The following is a 19976-nucleotide window of genomic DNA, read 5'->3' as shown; positions in this document are numbered from 1 at the left end:
GAAGATGTTAGAAAGTCTCTAAATAATTTTTTTTAAGGTATGAGAAAAAAAAAGAAAAGAAATATAGAAAAGTAGAAAATAACAGAAAAATAAAGATTTTAAAACCTGGTTATTAAAACAAAATCAACCTATTCTCTGAATATGTTAGTAACAAAAGGGACCCACTGAAAACATATGGTCAGAGAATAGCTGAAAGTAAAAAGATGTATTGGATAACAATATTCCAGACAAATACTAATCAAAAAAAAAAAAAAAAAAAAAAAAAAAAGGCCGAAATAGCTAAAAGCATAAATGGAGATAGAGAAGGCATTATAACATGATAAAAGGTTCAGCTCAACAGAAGACTATAATTTGTAGTCATCTAATAGTATTGATTCAAAAATTATTAAGTAAAAATTAAATAGACCATGAGGAGTAATTGTAAAATACATCATTATAGTGGGAAGTTTTGACATACCACTCAAAGTAATACATTAAGAAAGATATAGAAGATATGAAAAATTCCATTAGTAAGCTTAATCTAACTGACAACTATAGAGTATTACATCCAACTACTGAAAAATACACATTGTTTTCCAATATAAATGGAACATTTACAGAAATACTAAATATCAGGCTAAGAGATTTTCAAAAAATGGGCAGTAAGTAGTTCACACTACTTGACTACAAAATTTACAATTTAGTTAATAATCAATTACCAAAACACTGTATTTTTTTAAAAAATAATCCTGCAAACATTTGGAAAATTTAAACACCATTTTAAATAACTTACAGGTCAAAGAAGATATGATAATAAAAATTAGGATATATTTAGAACTGAAACTAAAAACACTGCAAGCAAAGAGAAGTAGAAGAAAAAAGAAAAGAAAAGAAAAGGAAAAAAGAAAAGAAAAGAAAGAGGGAGAGAGGGAGGGAGGAAGGGAAGGAGGGGGAGAGAGAGAGAGAGAGGGAGAGAGGGAAAGAGGGACAGAGGGAGGAAGGGAGGGAGGGGGAGAGAGAGAGAGAGAGAGAGAGAGAGGGAGAGGGAGAGAGGGACAGAGGGAGAGAGGGAGAAAGTTGTTTTAAGCCACCGAGACTTTGAAATTGTTTGTTTACAAACAGGCCAATAGTTGATTAAAAACTTCCTAATCTTTTTTTGTGAAGCCAGAAAGGAACAAACAAAATCTGAAAACAAAGAATGACAAGACAAATTCATGAACAAAATATTACAGTTTAACCTTATTCATAAACATATGTACAACACTCTTTGAGATAATATTACAGATCCAACTGTAAAAAGCAAAAAGTATTTAATAATTTAAGTAAATAGGCGAGAGACATTAAAAATGCACTTAACAAGAGGATATCCAAATGGACAAAAAACATATACAAATGTATTATATTTTTATACAAATATATTAAACTTTATTAGTCATGAGGAATATGCACAACGAAGCTCAATGAAATACTCCTAAATCAGAATGGCTAAAATGAAAAAGAATGAAAATACAAAGTGTTGGAATTGCAGAGCACTCCAACTCCCATACATTACTGATGGAAATACAAATGACTACATCTGCTTAAAAACAACTACTGGGTAAGAGCTATTAAAAACTGAATATCCATAGATCTTACAACTCAGGAATTCTACTCCTATGTATATGATCAAGAGAAATGTATATTTATGTGCATCAAAAAAAAATAGCTACAAGAATGTTCACTGAAATAGTACTAAAAGCACTAAACTGGATAAAAAATAAACAAATTTCCATCAGTAGTAAAATGGCTAAAGAAATTGTGATATTCTTTTATTGAGAATGAATTAATTATTGCTAGCTGCAACAACATAGATTATAACTCATAAATTATAAATTAGAATGAAAGAAGTCAGACACAAAACAGCACGCACTATATATTACTCAATTTATACATAAATTGAAAAACAGGAAAAATAAACCAGCGGTGACGAAAGCCAGAATAGTGGTTCCTTTGGGGTGATGGTAGTTACCAGTATAGAGTGAAAGAAAGGGCTGAGGACGCCTATAATGTTTTATCTCTTCATTTGATAATGGTTACAAGGTAGTTCACTTTAAAAAGATGAACTGAAATACGAACTAATAATTTGTGTACTTTTCTATAGTATTATTTAATGTAATAATGTTTTTTTATTTTAAAAGGTGTATAGTCTAGAGGTTGTTGATCACAATTAGCAGGTAAAGCCACAAGACTTCATTGTCTCTTGAAAATACAAATTTAATATTTCTGGTATTGTTTTGTGATAAATTTATAATAAAAATTACATATATGATTCCCAAAATGCTAAGAGATAAATACATTGAACCTATGTTGGTATAATTTACCTTGTGTGTTAAAAAAAAAGACTTTTGAAATATATTTTCAATATCTTAATATTTCTTAAAAATCTACACTTCATCACATTTTCTCAAAATGCAAATCACCCTGTAGTGAAGAATAAACTGCATATATAATCTCAAGTTCAGACAATAAAACCATCTAACAGCATAGAATAATGTTTTAAGAGAACTGTAATGTATTCAGGTAACCAATGCTGACTCTACAAAGTACGCTACAAAAAATCAATTTTTATCACTTGAAATCTATTGCAATTAGAGAGCAATGCCAAGTCACTGACACACTAATGGGTTTCAAAATATTTCAAAAAGAACAAAGAAATTGCTAAGTGTTTTAATTGAAATTCAATTCCAATACGTATAACAAATTGCATACTCTGAGCTTTCTGTAAATCTACCATGTAAAATTATTATACCATATAGCATTGAGTTTTAATAAATTTACAGCATTGTCTAGATACATTTTATATAAAAATCATCATACACTAAACTATTATAAAACTTATATCTTCTAATATAAAAAAATTGTTTTTCTGTGTTCTAAGTATTTAAATTTTAATTCAATTTTATAACAATAGTGTAGCATGTCCAAAGAGGATCTGCTCTACAAAATTAGACATGACTTGCTTGAAAACAGTGTTATGTTTAACTGAAACATATTTTTCATGTATTCATCTGCAACACTATCCTACATGGAAATGATTAAACGTAAGTCATAAATTAGATTCTCTAATTCCTGAGGTATTAAATTAACAGTTGCAAAATCATAATTTCTGAACACAAAAGCTATAATAATTACATATAAAAAGAAAAACCACTTCAAGAATATCAGTTTTCACATCTCCCCCTATTCCCTTAACCTTGCCTTCTTAGTATTTATTTAATGACATTTCATTCTTTAATTCTCCTAAATATTTCCTGGGTTTAGAAGGAACATCTACCTCCTCCAAATACACACACAATTCTACACTTTGCTAACATTCAACCAGGTCAAAAAAAATCCACCTTCCTCCTTTCCTTCTCACCTTTCTTTCTGTCAACTCTCCCCTAACCCTAATGCTAATATCACATTATTCTTGATAATACTTTTCATTTTGGAGTGGTAGTTCAAGGACTAGCAAAGCTGTGCTTACTGCATTTAGAGTTCTCTCAATCAACTGCACAGAATCTGTGGTTAATATGTAAACCAGACATGAATATAGGGCAGTAGTTTGGCCAGTGACACAGCTGGCTACTGTTCAGAATACAGCTCATATTAAACTATCCCTCCCAAATTGCTACTTTTTTCTTTCTCCTTTAAGATTCATTTCCCCATAGTATATACTGAGAAGGTAGTATGGAGATTGTCTAACTTCTTTTTAGCTTTCTCCACAGCATGGTGGACTCTCCATTCACTCTCAGGTTTGTAAGGGCTATGGTGAGGGACAATGGGGAATTATTGTTTAATGAGTATAAAGATTCAATTTTATCAGATAGAATTCTGAAGATGGATGATACTGATGGTTGCAGAGCATTATGAGTGTATTTAATATCACTGAACTGTACACTTAAAAATGGTTAAGATGATCAGTTTTATGTTATGTATATTTTACCACAACAAAAGGAAGCAAATAAAATAACTTAGTAGCCAGTGCACTAATAGATACTATTCCAATCTATTAAAAAGAGTACAGTTAAACCTCTACTAGGCATCAGTATCATCCCATCCTTTGCAGCCTTTAACTCTAGAAATCATGCTTTACTTTCCAAAGATTAGGTCCTTGAGGGCACTCACTCTTAATAAAAAAATAGTCTCATCGATAATAAAAATCTGGTCTGAGGTAAATGCCTTATGAATCAAGGTTTCTTGTTTTGTTTCGTTTTTCCAGAGGCAGGGTGTTAATACAAAAAGAAATATCTTTGCAACCTCTTTATCTGTTCTCTTAGATTCCTCAAAATATTAACATACTGAGAAGTGTAGCAGGCCAGTGACCATGAGCACTAGAAGGCACCACTGTGAATTTTTACATTTATTGCTGTCTTTATTTTTAATCATAAGAAAGCTTGCAATTGGTTGCGTCAAAACACAATTGCAAAAAATAAAAAATAAAAATAAATCCACACACAATTGCATAAGAACCAAGGCAACTTCTGACTTATAATGACTTCTTTGTCCTATTAAATACAATATGAGCTATTCATGTTAAAGAAACATGCACTGCAATAGAATAAGATTCCATCGACTTGATTCTCTGTATTATGCCAAATATTCTATCATAAGAGAAACAAAGATGTCTTTTGTTATGACAACGAGGTGATGGGAATTGGTTGCCAGTGGAACAAACCATGTGATTAGAGGGCTGAAATTTTTAGTTGCACCCCCATGACCTCCAGGGAGGGAAGAGGGGCTGAATGTTGAATTAATTATCAGTGACTAATGTTTTAATGAATCGTGACTAAGTAATGAAGCCTCCATAAAAAAACAAAAGGACAGGATTTGGAAAGTTTCCGGGCTAATGACCATGTGGAGATTCAGGGAGAATGATGCACATGGGCAAGGACATGGAAGCCCCTCACCCTTTCCCTATATCCTTGTCCTACACATCTCTTCTATCTGGCTATTCTTCCTATAATCAACTGGTGATCTAGTAAAATATATTTTTGTCTATCATTATATCAAACATTATAGTTTGTTTATAACATAAATAATGTATTTGTCCAATGTTTTTCTATAATATTAGATAATACTGTACTTAGCTTTTATTTTCTTCCATTAATTTAATTTGAGGAAAATAATATAATTCATATTTTCATCTATTCTGGACTTTTCATTCTCAAATAACATTAAATCATTTAATATATTTATTGGCTCATTTAAAAATCTGGTGACGGCCAAGGGGGATTTGGGGATTGGAGGAAAGGGTTGACGGGTTAAAGAAGTACAAATTAGTAGCTGACAGAGGGTCATGGGGATGGGGAGCACAGTGTAGGGAATGTAGTTAGCATCAATGTAATGGCTAGGTGCAGAGTCAGAGGAAAGAAAGAGTTGAAAACTAAAGACAAGGTTCGGTTGAGAACAAACATTTATTATCTTTGAAGAGTAATCAAGGGGATCATTTTACACACTATATAAATGTCTAATCAATGTAATATAGACTTGAAACAAATAAATAAATAAGGTCATTTATTTATGCATTTTCAATATTTCCTCTATTTTCCATTTTAGCCTTTAAACTCCTAGTAACAAAAAATGTTTGTTTTACTTTTCCTATATACTACAATGCTATCTGAAAAGTAATTCATAAATCCTTTGGATATAAATATTATAAGTAGCCAATAAGTAATATGAGTAGCCAATTTCTGCAAATTGCAGAAATAGAACTAATAATAAAAAATAAAAATTTATTAGACTGTTGGTATTTTGGGCAAATTATACATGAAAGAAATAATTAGCGAATTGGAAGAGAAGGCTAAATAAAATACCTAAATGATGCATGGGGAAACAAAACAAGGGAAAATGAAGAAAAGGCTGTAATAGAAAACAAAAAGGAATGTTTAATTGGAGTTGAAAAACAAGGAGCTGTAGAAGGAGGAGGGATATAAAAGAGAAGGAGTAAATATAAGTAGAAAATATGCAATATTTGAAGATATAATGACAGAACTTTTCAAAAGTGGAAAAAAAAAAACATCATGGCATAAACTAAAGAAGCAGTATATAAACCTATTAGGATAATACACAGAGAAGTATACCTAGGTACAACAGAGTAAAATTGCTGAAAACTAAAGACAAGGTATGATTGAGAACAAACATTTACTGTCTTCAAAGAAGCAAAATTTAGATGAATAATATTTACATGTTTCTGAACTCTACACAGAAATAATTAAGCCAAAATATAATTAAATAATATTTTTAAAGTACTAAACAAAATAAAATTTTAATTCAAAAGTATGTTTAAATATTTGAGTTATACACACACACACAAAAAGAGGATTCACCACCAGCAGATCCACTCTAAAGGCGACACTAAAGGGCATATATACTTCAGACAGAAGGTAAATGATTATAGATGGCATCTTGAATGGGGGATAAAAAGCAATGAAATCATATATGTATTAATGGAAAAAAACGATATGACTATTGACCGCTTGTATAAAACAATAATAATGTCTTTTTTTAAGTATTAATAAATTAAAATACATGAAAATAATGGCAGAAAATAAGGAAAAAGGTAAATGAAATTTAATTGTTCTAGCATTCTTGCATTATCCGGGAACAAGAAAAAAATATCTATTGATACTTAACTTTGATAAATAAAATATGTAACCACTAAGTATGCAATAAAATAAAAATAAAAGAGTATAATTCCAAACTGATAATTTTTAAAATCTTAAAAATACTCAACTCATAAAGGCAAGAAAAGGTAAGAAAGAAAATGTGAGCAGCAAGATAAAATAGCAAACACTGAGAAAGTAGCCAATTTAAATTCAATTACAACAGTAAAATTATTAAATATAAATTTACTAAATAGCTCTAATTATAAGATAAAAATTCTAAAAGTGAATTTAGAAAGACAAGAAACTATTTAAACAGAAACAACAAAAGCATTAGAATGTAAAAAGCCTGCAAGTAAAACGAAAAAAATGATATATAAAAAAACTACTAAAGAAAGCTTATATGGTTTCATTAATATAGAATGTATACATGCACATACACATACACAATCTAAAGCAAAAAGAAAAAAGAAGAAAGCAAACACTAAAAATAAAGATACCTAAAAATTTACTTTGTCAGGAAGTTAAAATAATTATAATGTAGTCAAAAAATAAATAAAGCAAAAACTGGTCTAAACACTAGGAACACTACAATCTAAATGGGAGATTTAAAAATATATTTCTTAGTAATAGAGAAAACAAATATTTTAAAAATTAGATTAGAGAGCATAATTGGAAAGTAAAAAGCATCTAAAATGAATCATTTAAAACATAAAACTTGTTGAGTGAACTATAGGAAAAGAAAATAAATACAAAAATCAAATAATTAAAATGTTTTAATCACACTATGTTGGCGATATCTCAAGTCTCATATACATAGAAACTAGAGATACAATGAGATTGAATAAAAGAATGGAAGAAATTTGGAAATGGATTTTGGTAATGGATGATAGCATGAGCTCACTATAATTGAGTAAAGCAATTTTGATAGCAGAATTCCAAAGATACTACCCCGAGTTCCATCCCCTGGTTATCCAATCAACTATTAATCTAGCTACTACTATGAAGACATTTTTGTACATGTAATTGAAATCCCAGTCAATTGATCTTAAAATATGAAGATTAACTAAATAAACATGACCCAACCAGGTTAATCCTTCAGAGGTAGAGAGTTTTCTCTGGCTAATGACAGATGAGGAAGTCAGAGATTTAAAATATGAGAGGATTTCGATGTGCCTTTGCTAGCTTGAGGATGGAGGAAGCCAAGTCTTGTGTCAAGTAATACACACAGCCCTTTGAGCTGAGTGGCCAACCATCTGACAGCCACCAAGGAAATAGAAACCTCAGTCCTAAAATGATAAAGAATTTAATTCAGCCAACCTCAATAAACTTGAAAATAGATTTTTCCTTAGAATCTCCAGATAAAACATTAGCCTCAACACTTTGATTTCGACATGTTGAGAAGCTAAGCATACAACCTCACAGAGCTGCCTAGATTTCTGATCTACAGAACTGTGACCTAATAAATGAATGTTGGTTTAAGCCACTCAGTTTGTGGCAATTTGTTATACATCAATAAAAAACAATATACTAGTAATGTATAATGTTATGATGTTTAGACCCACAAGATGTCATGAACAATAATATATCTTAAAAAGACTGTATATATAGCATAAAGACCAAACAAAACTTATTTTTCGAAACTCAAAAACAACAACAAAAAAAATACATGAATTAAAGATTCAGGTCTTAGTTTGCGAATTAACCAAAGATGCTTTTGTTGCTGTCCAGATGTAAAGATTGCACTGGTCACATTAACCACATGATATCACTTACATGCGGGATATAAACCTAAAAGCAACAAATGAACAGGACAAACAGAGACTCATGGACATGAACAATAGACTAGTGGTCACCAAAAGGTAGTGGGAAGGAGGGAGGGGAGAGGCAGATGGGGTAGAAGGGGTCAAATAAGTGGTGACAAAAAGAAATCTAACTATGGGAGGTGAGCACACAGTATAAATACACATATACCTACTGTTAAATTATACACCTGAAACTTGATTTCATTAACCAATGTCACCATAAAAAAAAAATTACACACACACACACACACACACACACACACACACACACTTCGTAATAACTATGTGTGGTGCCAGGTGGGGACTAGTCTACTCAGGGAGATCACTTTGTAAATTAACTAAATGTCTAATCGCTATGCTGTACACTTGAAACTAATATAAAATAATATTGATGTCAACTGTAATTGAAAAATAAATTTTTTTAAATAAAAGAAAAGGATCAGATTAATGTTCATATTAAAGGAATAGAAAGGAAAGAAAGGACCTGAATATGCACATATATACTTATCTGATATTTCCTGTCCTCCCATGCGCCAAGCTCTAGGATACAATGGTGAACAGACATAATCCGAAAGCCTCTTTTTATTTTATACACTATGTTTATCTCTCTTAATTCAGGATGATACAATTATTTTTAAAACAGTGTGACTTTTTTGTTTTATAATTTATAATTCATTCCATTATATAATATCACAACTATAAAATATTTGAGATAAGCTTTCCTCTATATATTCTCTCTAAATATGTAAATATAAAATGTATGTATTTTCAGTTATTCTTTACATGTTATCTTCCATCTCAATAAATAAAGACCATTTTCTGCCTTAAAGTCACCAGTCTACTCACACTTTGATTATATTACTTTACGTTCTAAAATATTGTGTGTCAGTTCTTTCCTTCCCCCCTTACGTATGCACTCTCCTTCTCAAATGAAGCTTTTCTCATAGTGTTCAAAGATTCTTTAGTTTTCAAAAAGTGAACAAGTCAGAAAACTAGTAATCTGTTAACTATTAGGATAATTTTACCTATTATATATGCTAATTAACAAATATAATCACTCTCAACTTATGTATAAATGAAAAATTACCTTAAATATATAGAGTAACTAAAGAAATAAAAGATAGAAAAATAAGTTACCTAATTTTCAATAATAATATTTCCATTGTTTTTAATTAAAAAATAGAATACTCAAAATTGATTTGACAGATTTTGCCTATACTCAGAATTATCTTACATTTTAATAACCCAGAAGCATTTCCAGAAGCTACAGAAAAACAAACAAAAAAAATTACATATTTATTGCAGTATGTTGATAGTACTCAACAAGAGGGATGAACTGCATTCCGATAAACTCTATAGTGCTGCTGAAGCTATAATATTACAAGCCACTAAGAAAATAGAATAAATAATTAGTTTTCACACTACACTGATTTTTATATCAAAGGTACTGCTTATGTTTATTGAAAAAGTGAACAAAACTACCTTCATGAGCCATGTTTAATTAACTTCTAAGATAAATTATATTTGTTTCCTGAAATAATTTCCTGTGGGAATGTGATACAGAAATCACAATGTTATTTTCATGAGAAGTGATCTACACTTTCTACATGAAGTCTCAGTACCTGTTATGTTCAGCCTACAAGTGTTGTCTTATATGCTATGCACTGGTGAGTTTAACACTCATTTAAATATTTGATATTAATAGAAATTATGCTTTAAACTTCAATTGTTCTTCACCTAAAAATCTTAAAATTTCTACTATAAATCAACATATGTTCATATAGAAAGCACAATTAAAAATTTAAAAACAAAAAAAAAAAAAACAAAATCTTTAACAAGCCTAAGGTTGTTAAATATTCTCAAGGGAAGGCTTCTCCAATAACATTATGTGAAACTGGCTCACTACCTACTCTAAACTTACAATTCTCTTTTTCTCTCTTAATTTTCTCCATAGCATTTATAACTACCTGGTATTCTTTCTTCCCTCCCTCTCTTCCTTTTTCCTTCTTTCCTTCACTCCTTCCCTGCTCTCTCTCGCTCTCCCTCTCTCTCCCCCTCCCTCCCTCCCTTTCTCCCTTCCTTTTCTTTCATCTACTGATTTATACCTTCATTCATTTATTAACGTCTCTTACACCTGAAATTAAGCTCTATGAAACAATTATGTTTAAATTTTGTTCACTGTTGTTTTACAAGTCCTTGGAACAGTGCTTAATACATAAGAGGCTCTCAATGCACATGTGTTAAATGATCGATCAAATGAATCCTATCTTGTTTCCAGTTTTAAAAAATATATGCCATTTTTAAATATTTCATAGTACTCTATTCTTTCGATGTATCAGATTAACTAAATCCCATTTTTCTTCCTTTAGGACATTTTACACTTTTCATTATTAGTGTTCTTTGATGAATATCCTTGATGCTTAAATTTTGGACATATCATTAATTATTTTCTTAGGGAAATCCCAGAAGTAGAATTTTGCAGTTAAACGCCATGTATATTTGAAACATTCTGCTAAGCCTGCCCTTGAGAATTGCTGATGTCAATTTTTACTTCCACCATGATGTATGAAAGTCTCCAATTTTTATCGCTTTCAATATTTTCATTCATTTTTTTAAGTTTGCTGAGTATTTTCCTCCTCTAAGTGTTCAAAAATAGGTCAATACAAGAGATAAAGTAATGTTTAAGTCTTTTTATATTTAACAATTTTACTCTACCTGAGCTGGATCCATCACAAAATCATTTATGTATCCATGAATTAAAATTTGGTGCAATGAGAGTAGATTGCTTAATAATGTAATATACTTCATTTAATAATATCTTCATTAAGTGATTCTAATGTGTTTTTATTAGTTACACAATATTTAATTTATATATTATACTGATTGTAAATATACTATTTCTCTCCTTAATTTAGACTAATGAAAATGGGTTTTATCCTTGTTAAATATATGCAGTCAAAGAAAAGACTTTATGAATAACACAAAACCATTTCCATATTGTAAATAACAGTTCTAAAGCAATTTGAAATAAATACAAGGCTATAAAATATTGAGTGATTGAATGCATGTCTCATAAGCTTGTAAGTCCTGTGAGAATATTATTCACATATCAACCAAATTCATAACTCATATAATTTATTAACCTCAGTTCTTAACACTTTTACCTACAAATGTAAGATATCTAGTCATCCATTTTACTTTGCCAATTCTACTTATAGGTAGAAAGATAACAATATACATGTTCTTAAAGTTCTATAAAGCAAATCACTCAATTCTTCTTAGTAATGTCACATCTCAAGTAACAAATATGCACATCATGTTCTATAAATTGATTCAAATAATCATATACTTTATGCATATGTATATATACATACATTATAACAAGAAAATAATTTTATCTGACTCATAAAGAATTTGACATATAACCCAAGAAGTTCCTTCCCATTGGTATTAAAGTAAAACAAAATTACCAATGTTTAAATGACAAAATAATAGGGTTAATAAACACAATTTTTCTTATTTTATTTCTAAGAAAATATGATATGAAGATAAGACACAAAGCATATAACTAACACAACTACTACCACTGTATCTTTTGATTCTATAACAGATGATTAAAAAAAAGACAATATATTAGTTGTCACTAGCAAAAGTTAGATGGTATTAAGAATTATGAAGAGAAATGGGCTACTCTTATTTTAAAGCAGAATACCATATTAGTATGTATATATTTAAAAGAATCAAGAATTCTTCGTGATATTGATCAATTTAAAAAAACCTAAGTAAAAAACAATAAAAAAATAATAATCTATTTAGAGATTTGATAACATCACACCTGGATATCTTTTCCTTGATTGGATTAATGTAACAAAAGACAAATAGAAGTTTATCTTCAATTACCAAAATGAAGCATGGATATTAATTGAATAAGCCCTGGTCACCTATTAAATCTATGTTAAAGACATAGTTTGGACTGCATACTTTAAGATAGCAGATTAAATTTAAAAGAATGAACAGTTCTCTAATTATTACAATATATGCACATGCCAGAGGAAATCAAATTTCATACATTATGGCATCATGTAATAGCTTCAGGGATCCATAGTTTTTCTAATTCATTGATTACAGAGACATGTACGATTTATGCTATCATTTCTTTGAAGTATATGCTACTTTAAGATGCAGGATGACAAATGATGGACTATTGGTTTAACCAATAAAATAAACTCTTTTCATTTAGCAAGCTGGTTACCTTATAGTAGTAGGAGAACTTTGACAGTCACTATGTCTTTGACTTTCAAATAACTGTCATCATAATGAAGATATCCCCTTCTCCCAAATTCTTTTAGGAAATAGTGTTGGCTTGACATTAAGAAATATGTTTCATATTATAAGATTTTATACTTACAAGAAGCTTCAGAGACTCTGAAAATGATTTTAAAATATTGACTTATTAATCTTTAGTATTCTCATGAGAGCCAAGTAGGTGGCAAATATTATCTTAATTTTGTAAAATAAAAACTGATGAAGCAATTAGTGAATTTATTTGCCCTCAGCTAAATACTGAAGCAATGAAAAGTTGTAGTGCCAATCTTGGCACTTAAATTCTTATTAAGCATTCCATCCACAATCATTTTTATGAAGAGTCAAGTAAAGGGATAGAGAAAAAATCCTTCAAAAAATATGAAGTTCAACATAATCTACTTCAAGGGACTCTGAAGTGGATATTTTTTGTTATTTGATTAATCATGCTTGGCAATGGTGACAGTGATAGTACCAAAACTCAAAAGAACTAATTTCTCTGTACCAATCCTGGGTGACCACATATTGAGTATGGTCAGGGACACACTTAAGTTGTTTAAATTCTACTTCATAACAAAGCTAAGACCTGGCAAAGTCAACAATGGTACAATAAATCAAGAGAAGAAAAGTTAAATTTGACTTAAAATGAACCTTTAAGTTGGCAATATACCTGATTCTTGAAAGACAATACAAAACAAAACAAGTCTTTGTAGACCTCAGGCTCCCCAAGTATTATTATTTGCTTGACAGGGTATATTCCTCTGCTCTGGTTTTTCATTAAAAACTCTTGAAAGAGTTTCTCCATTCTGTTTCATTTTTTTATTTCAAATTCTCACAAAGATTCATTAGAACAATTTGGTGGTTTAATAGCAATACATTTGTAAATTAATGTTGAAGACTGCCCTGATGTGTTATCTTGTACATGACCGATGTTCCAAATCATTGTAAAGTACCTTTCTCCCCTAACAACTCTAGCATATTAAGAATTTGGGGTTTTTCCCTAATAGCAGATGAATATTAGCTTAAGAAATTTGGTAAAATTGTCTTTGGTAAAATAAAGAGACATAAAACTCCAAACAAATCTCACAGTTGAAAGAAAAATCGAAAATCTTTTGACAAAAAAGCGTTTGTTTTTTTATTTATTTACTTTTTGCACCACACACTTAAAAAAGGCATTGTAAATGTGAGTATATGTTTACAATTGTCTTTTTCAATATAGAAATCTTAGTTTTTTTCCCCTATAACTTTGAAAAGATAGTCTACACTTACCTGGTCCATCCGTCATTTTGTCCAGGCACCGGGGAGTTGTGCTGAGAAAAGAGGTATGTTTTACTTTAGCCACAAAACTACGAGGTGGCATGTATCTATGTTGAACTTGGGACATCTCATATGATTTTTGAACATCATAGCTGCCTGGTGCTGGAATATCCTGAAAAAAATTTCGATGGGTGAGCTGAAACATACAGAAAATAGCCAAGAAAATATAGCATGGTTGTTCACACTAAACAATGGTATAAGTAGAGAATTATGAAAATTTTCTTTAATTATTAAAAATAGAAATTTAAAAGAGCATCCCTAACCTATGCCCTCCTAATTAATGTGTAAAGTCACCTGTCAAAATTTAAGGTAAAATAATCAGAATTATAAAATTTAGATCCATATTCATGACAAAAATGCTTTTATAATATAAATCAAATTCTCTTTTTTAAATTTCACAATGAATATCAAATTTTATACAGAATGAGAGTAATGATTATTATTTTCATAAGTAGCAAAACTATTCCTGCTTACTCTCCTAAATGAGCATACTTTACTTATTTTGTAAATGAGACTGCTTATTTCATTTTTAATAGATTCCAATTAAGTTAAAAGGCTTCCCCTTTCATCATTTATGGCTCTTTATATGCTCTACAGTTATATTAACATTTTTAATCAACATGAACCACATGGATATTAATAATTGCAATAATAATTCTAAACCAAATTAAATATATCATAAATTTGTTGCACAATTAATTTCTGTAAACCATTAGCTAATCATCTCAATGAAAACTTTTTAAAACGCATTTCCTCAAATTATTTTAAAATATAACATGTTATATATAACATGTATCTTCATCTGCATTATGTTTAAAGATCAAACTTTTAAATTTTAATTATTCTCTGGTAGGCTGGAGATTATTTATGGCTATAGCTGTAGACTCCAGTACTAGACTTCTTGGGTTCCAAATATCTGCACCTTACTTGTGTTGGGACCCTACATAAGCCACTAACCTCTGTCATCTTCAGTTTCCTATCTGTAAGTGGGGAAAATTATAATATTTATATAATATGTCATAGGATTGTTGCAAAGATCAAAGGAGTTAAAACAAGTAAAATATTTAGATTAGTACCTGATTCTATAAAACTGTTAATCTTATTATTTCACAAAAGATTATTTCAATCCAAAAAATAAAATTAAACAATCAGGGTTTGGTCTATATAGGGAAGTATTTTACTGTTTCAAAAAGTCAAAAAAATTTAGATACTGAGAAGGCATAGTTTTGAAGTTCATCTAGGAGCCACACTTTGTAAAATATACTTTCTCTTGCTTCTTACATCCCAATTATTACTCTCAAGCATATGCCAACAACCTCATCATCCACTCCTAAAAAAGTACTAAATATAGTAAGAATACTGATCATGAGTGTGGGGCGGAGGCGGAGATTCTTGCAGGAAGCCCCGCATTTCTGGTTTAAGTCCTGTGTCAAACACCAAAGGCCCCAATCGGTAAATCAACTAAGAAATGACAGCAGCTGTTTTCTTCTTGTCTGCATCAAGAATATATCTTGTAAGGGTTGGATGAGGATAAGCAATAGCAATAGTGCCTCAAAAAATGCCTTGGATCTTTTCGGATTGCTTCTGTGGTATGCGAAAGGAAAATGAAAGAGTACACAAGCACAAAGAAATCATGAGTACGCATTATACACAGTGTATTTAGAAAAGCTTTGCAAAGATCTTGATTGTTTCTCCTATACATTTTAATTCCCTATCAGAAGCTATTATTGTTCCTGCTTCCCTTAACAGCCTATTGCCACCATCTATACCTTCTTCCAGTGCCTAGCCTAGATGATGGATGGGTTTGGCTACTGGCACAAAGGAACTACTTTAAAAAAAAAAAAAAAAAAAAAAAAAAAAAAAAGCCTTGAAGCAGAGGTAAGGAATAGCAGCAGGGATCAGTTTTCTTCAACAACAGCGTGTTCCCACTTAGGAAAGTTCATCAAACTAGTTACCCTAAATTTCAATAGATTCAGTGGATCCTCTACCACTTGAAAATATACTGCTCTTTTCAGGACAAACTCTTCTTATATAATATTTATGCCTCTCTGAAAACTTATTTTCTGCTTGTGTCCTTTATTGATGTTTGTGGACTCTTTTTACTCATTTTCAATTTTCATTTTATTTGACCAAGAGGTTAGTATTTTAAGTAAATTTTCTACAATAATGATTGATAAGACAAATCTGAAACCCTGTCTAGCAACAATCACTTAAACAATACCTATATATAGACACTTAACAACATTTCAGAGAAAAATAGTATGTATAGATAAGATGATCAGATCTCCATGGTGATTCTTTATATATCACAGAAAATAGGGAAGAATATGATATGTGGATATAACAGACATTTCTCATGCTTTTTTCTTTTAAACCTAGCATTTGAATTCCATTCCTGTATTTGGGAAATTCCACATGCTTTGCAGCAGAATTTAAATCCCAGAACAAAAGCTAAAAATGCCTGCTTCTCATTTTCCTGGCTTAATTTTTTAGCTAGAAAATGAATCTAGGTCATAGGCTTATATGCCAGCCTTTGAACCATGAGCCAGTTATTTAAAGAAACATAGAGCATTAAAATTTTCATTTTAGTGAGGGACCGGCAGTGCCTAGTAGCTATGTCCATTTCCCAGAGGAAACAGTGAGAGAAAAAAATGAAGAGGCAATTAGGAAAAATATTATAAAATATCTGTAAAAATAAAATGCCTCCATGCAAATTAAAAGTAAGTCTAAGGTGTCTTGGCTTCCTGACTTCATCTGTTAAACCAGGGCCCTACCCAAAAATGACATACATAATCATAGAATTACAATAATTTATATATGAAAAATTCTTAGAATTGTGATATCTGAAACATAACAAGCACTAGTGTCTACTTTCATTACTTTCATTAATTTCATTGTCATTAGCACTATTATTTCTATTAGGTGTAGAACTACATATAACCCTCAATGATATTTCCCTTGTCTAAAGAGAGATGCCAGGATATTTAAAAGTAAAGTTCTTAGTATTTTAAGTTGTTGAGAATCATATAAAGACATGTCTCAGGCAATTTTTAAAAAATCGCTGGTTTCAACCAACTTCAAAAAGGTCATCCTGTATGTATTTTGGGAAAGCCATTTCATATGCTTTGTGATTGTATTCAATAATGTCATGTGAAAGTCCTGCAAAATTTCCCATGCCCAGAGCTCCTGTATCAACCACTTAAAAAGCAAGCTTAGCTGACCTATAGTCCAGAGAGCAGATTCTGAGTTCATCTAAATTCAGAATATCCCATCTGTGTTCCCTGACACTTTGACATGTGAAATTTCATATCACCATCTGAACTCAGACATATTAAACTGCAAGTATGCTTTGATATTCCAAAACTCTGATTACCAGACATCCACAATTAAACCCCTCAGCCCCAGCAAGGAATGAAGTATTTGATCCCTGAGTAATCTCCTAAACTGTAGCGCACTTTAAATAAAAGTTAAACTGAGTTTCAGTCTCAGAATAAATTTTTCATTTACCATGCTATGGTAAAAGATTTGAAGATGTCTTTATATAGTAATTGTTTTTTAATGATACTTTCACTGGATATAGAATTCTTAGTTGAAGAAATGAAAAAAAAAAAATCCTTTTGCAATTGCAACAAAAAGAATAAAATATCTAGGAATAAACCTAAAAAGCATGTGAAGAATCTATATATTGCAAACTACAAAACATTATTAAAAGAAACTGAAGACACAAAGAAATGGAAAGATATTCCATGTTCATGGATTGTAAGACTCAACATAGTTAAAATGACCATATTACCCAAGGAATATACAGATTTAGTGCAATGACTATCAAAATCCCAATAGTACTTTTTAAAGAAGTAGAACAAAAAAATCATCAAATTTATATGGAAGCACAAAAGACCACAAATAGCCAAAGCCATCCTGAGAAAAAGAACAAGCCTGACTTCAAATTATACTACAAAGCGATAATAATCAAAACAGCATGGTATTGGCAGAAAAACAGACACACAGACCAATGGAACAGGATTGAGAGCCCAAAAATAAACCCTCATATATATGGGCAAATAGTTGTTGACAGAGGAGCCAAAAACATACAATGAAGAAAGGAAAGCCCCTTCAATAAATGGTGCTGGGAAAATTAGAAAGCCACATACAAAAGAATGAAATGAGATTTTTATCTGTCACCATACACCAAAATGAACTCAAAATGGATCAAATACCTGAACATAAGACCTGAAATACTAAATTACATAGAAGAATACATGGATACTAAACTCATGGACCTTGAATTTAGAGAGGATTTTATAAATTTGACCTCAAAGGCAAGGGAAGTAAAAGCAAAAATAAATGAATGGGACTATTTCAAACTAAAAAGTTTCTGCACAGCAAAAGAAACCATCGACAAGACAAAGAGGCAGCCATCTGAATGGGAGAAAATATTTGCAAACGACACCTTCAATAAGGGCCTAATATCCAAAATATACAAAGAACTCATACAACTTAACAATTAAAAAAAAAAAAAAATCTAATTAGAAAATGGGCAAGGGACCTGAACAGACACTTCTCCCAAGAAGACATACAAATGGCCAACAGACATACAAAAAGATGCTCAATTTCACTGTTATTAGAGAAATATAAATCAAACCCACAACAAGATACCTTCTCATACCTGTTAGAATGGCTATCATGAATGGCACAAATAATAACAAGTGTTGGAGAGGTTTTAGGGGAAAACGCCCCCTCATATACTGCTGGTATGAATGTAAATTGGTACAGCCACTATGAAAAACAGTATGGAGGTTCCTCAAAAAATTAAGAATAGAATTACCATATGACTCAGCAAGCTCTCTTCTGAGTATTTACTTAAAAATTTGAAAACATTTACCTGTAAAGATATATGCATTCTGATGTTCATAGCAGTATTATTCATGGTGGCCAAAACATGGAAACAACTCAAGTGTCCTTCAATAGATAATTGGATAAAGAAGATGTGGTACATATATACAATGGAAAATTACTCTGTCATAAAAAAAAAAAAGATGAAATACTGCCATTTGAGACAACATGGGTGGATCTTGAGAATATCATGCTATGTGAAATAAGTCAGACAGAAAAAGTTGAGAGCCATACGATTTCATGCATATGTGAAATGCAAAGCTGAAAGCAACAAACAAACATGACAAACAAACAGAGAGACTTATGAACATGGACAGTAAGTTAGTGGTTACCAGAGGGAACGGAAGAAGGAGAAGGAGAGGTAGATAGGTGTAAAGGGGGTCAAATATTCAGTGACAGAGAAATTTAACTTTGAATGGCGAACAAACAATGCAATATACATGTGACATATTATTGAATTGTACACTTGAAACCTATTTGATTTTATTAACCAATGTTATCCCAATAATTTTAAGAAAAAAAAGAAAAAGAATTTTAAAAAATTCTTAGTTGACATTTTTTCCTTCAGCATTTTGAATATGTCATTTTACTGATTCCTGGCCTCCATTGTTCCTGATGAGAAATTCACTATTGATCATGTTATTTTCATTGTGTGTAATAAACTACTTTTTGTTTTCAAGATGTTCTCTTTGTTTCTGGCTTACAGCATTTTAACTATGATGTATCAAGTGTATTCTCTTTATATTTATTTTACTAGCAGTTCATTGAGCCACCTGGACTTGTATATTCATGTTTTTCAATAAATTTCGAAAGTATTTCATCATTATTAAAAATATTTTTTTCTCCTTTCTTACTACTTCTTCTGAGAATTCAATTACATATATGCTGGAATATGTGATACTGACCAATAGGTCTCTGAAGCTGCTCATTTTGTTCAATCTTTTTCTGTCTGTTTTTCAGATTCAATTATTTCTATTGAGCTATAGTGTAGTTCACTGATTCTGTCTTCTTTCACCTTAAATCTGCTGTTGAGACCACTTAGTTATTTTCATTTCAT

General features: G+C 30.7%; 1 protein-coding gene across 1 annotated transcript in view; it reads right to left on the bottom strand.

Annotated features, from left to right (window-relative positions):
* Positions 1-19976, bottom strand: part of STPG2 (sperm tail PG-rich repeat containing 2) — a 250177-nt gene that overhangs the window by 77046 nt on the left and 153155 nt on the right. The window contains exon 11 of the mRNA XM_036227683.1: positions 13979-14138. Within this exon, the coding sequence (XP_036083576.1) occupies positions 13979-14138 (160 nt within the window). The remainder of the gene's footprint in view (positions 1-13978; positions 14139-19976) is intronic.

Source organism: Rousettus aegyptiacus, unplaced genomic scaffold (genome assembly GCF_014176215.1).
Source record: "Rousettus aegyptiacus isolate mRouAeg1 unplaced genomic scaffold, mRouAeg1.p scaffold_m13_p_10, whole genome shotgun sequence".
NCBI lineage: Eukaryota > Metazoa > Chordata > Mammalia > Chiroptera > Pteropodidae > Rousettus > Rousettus aegyptiacus.
The sequence above is the reverse complement of the archived record's forward strand: the minus strand, read 5'-3'. Positions and strand labels throughout refer to the sequence as shown.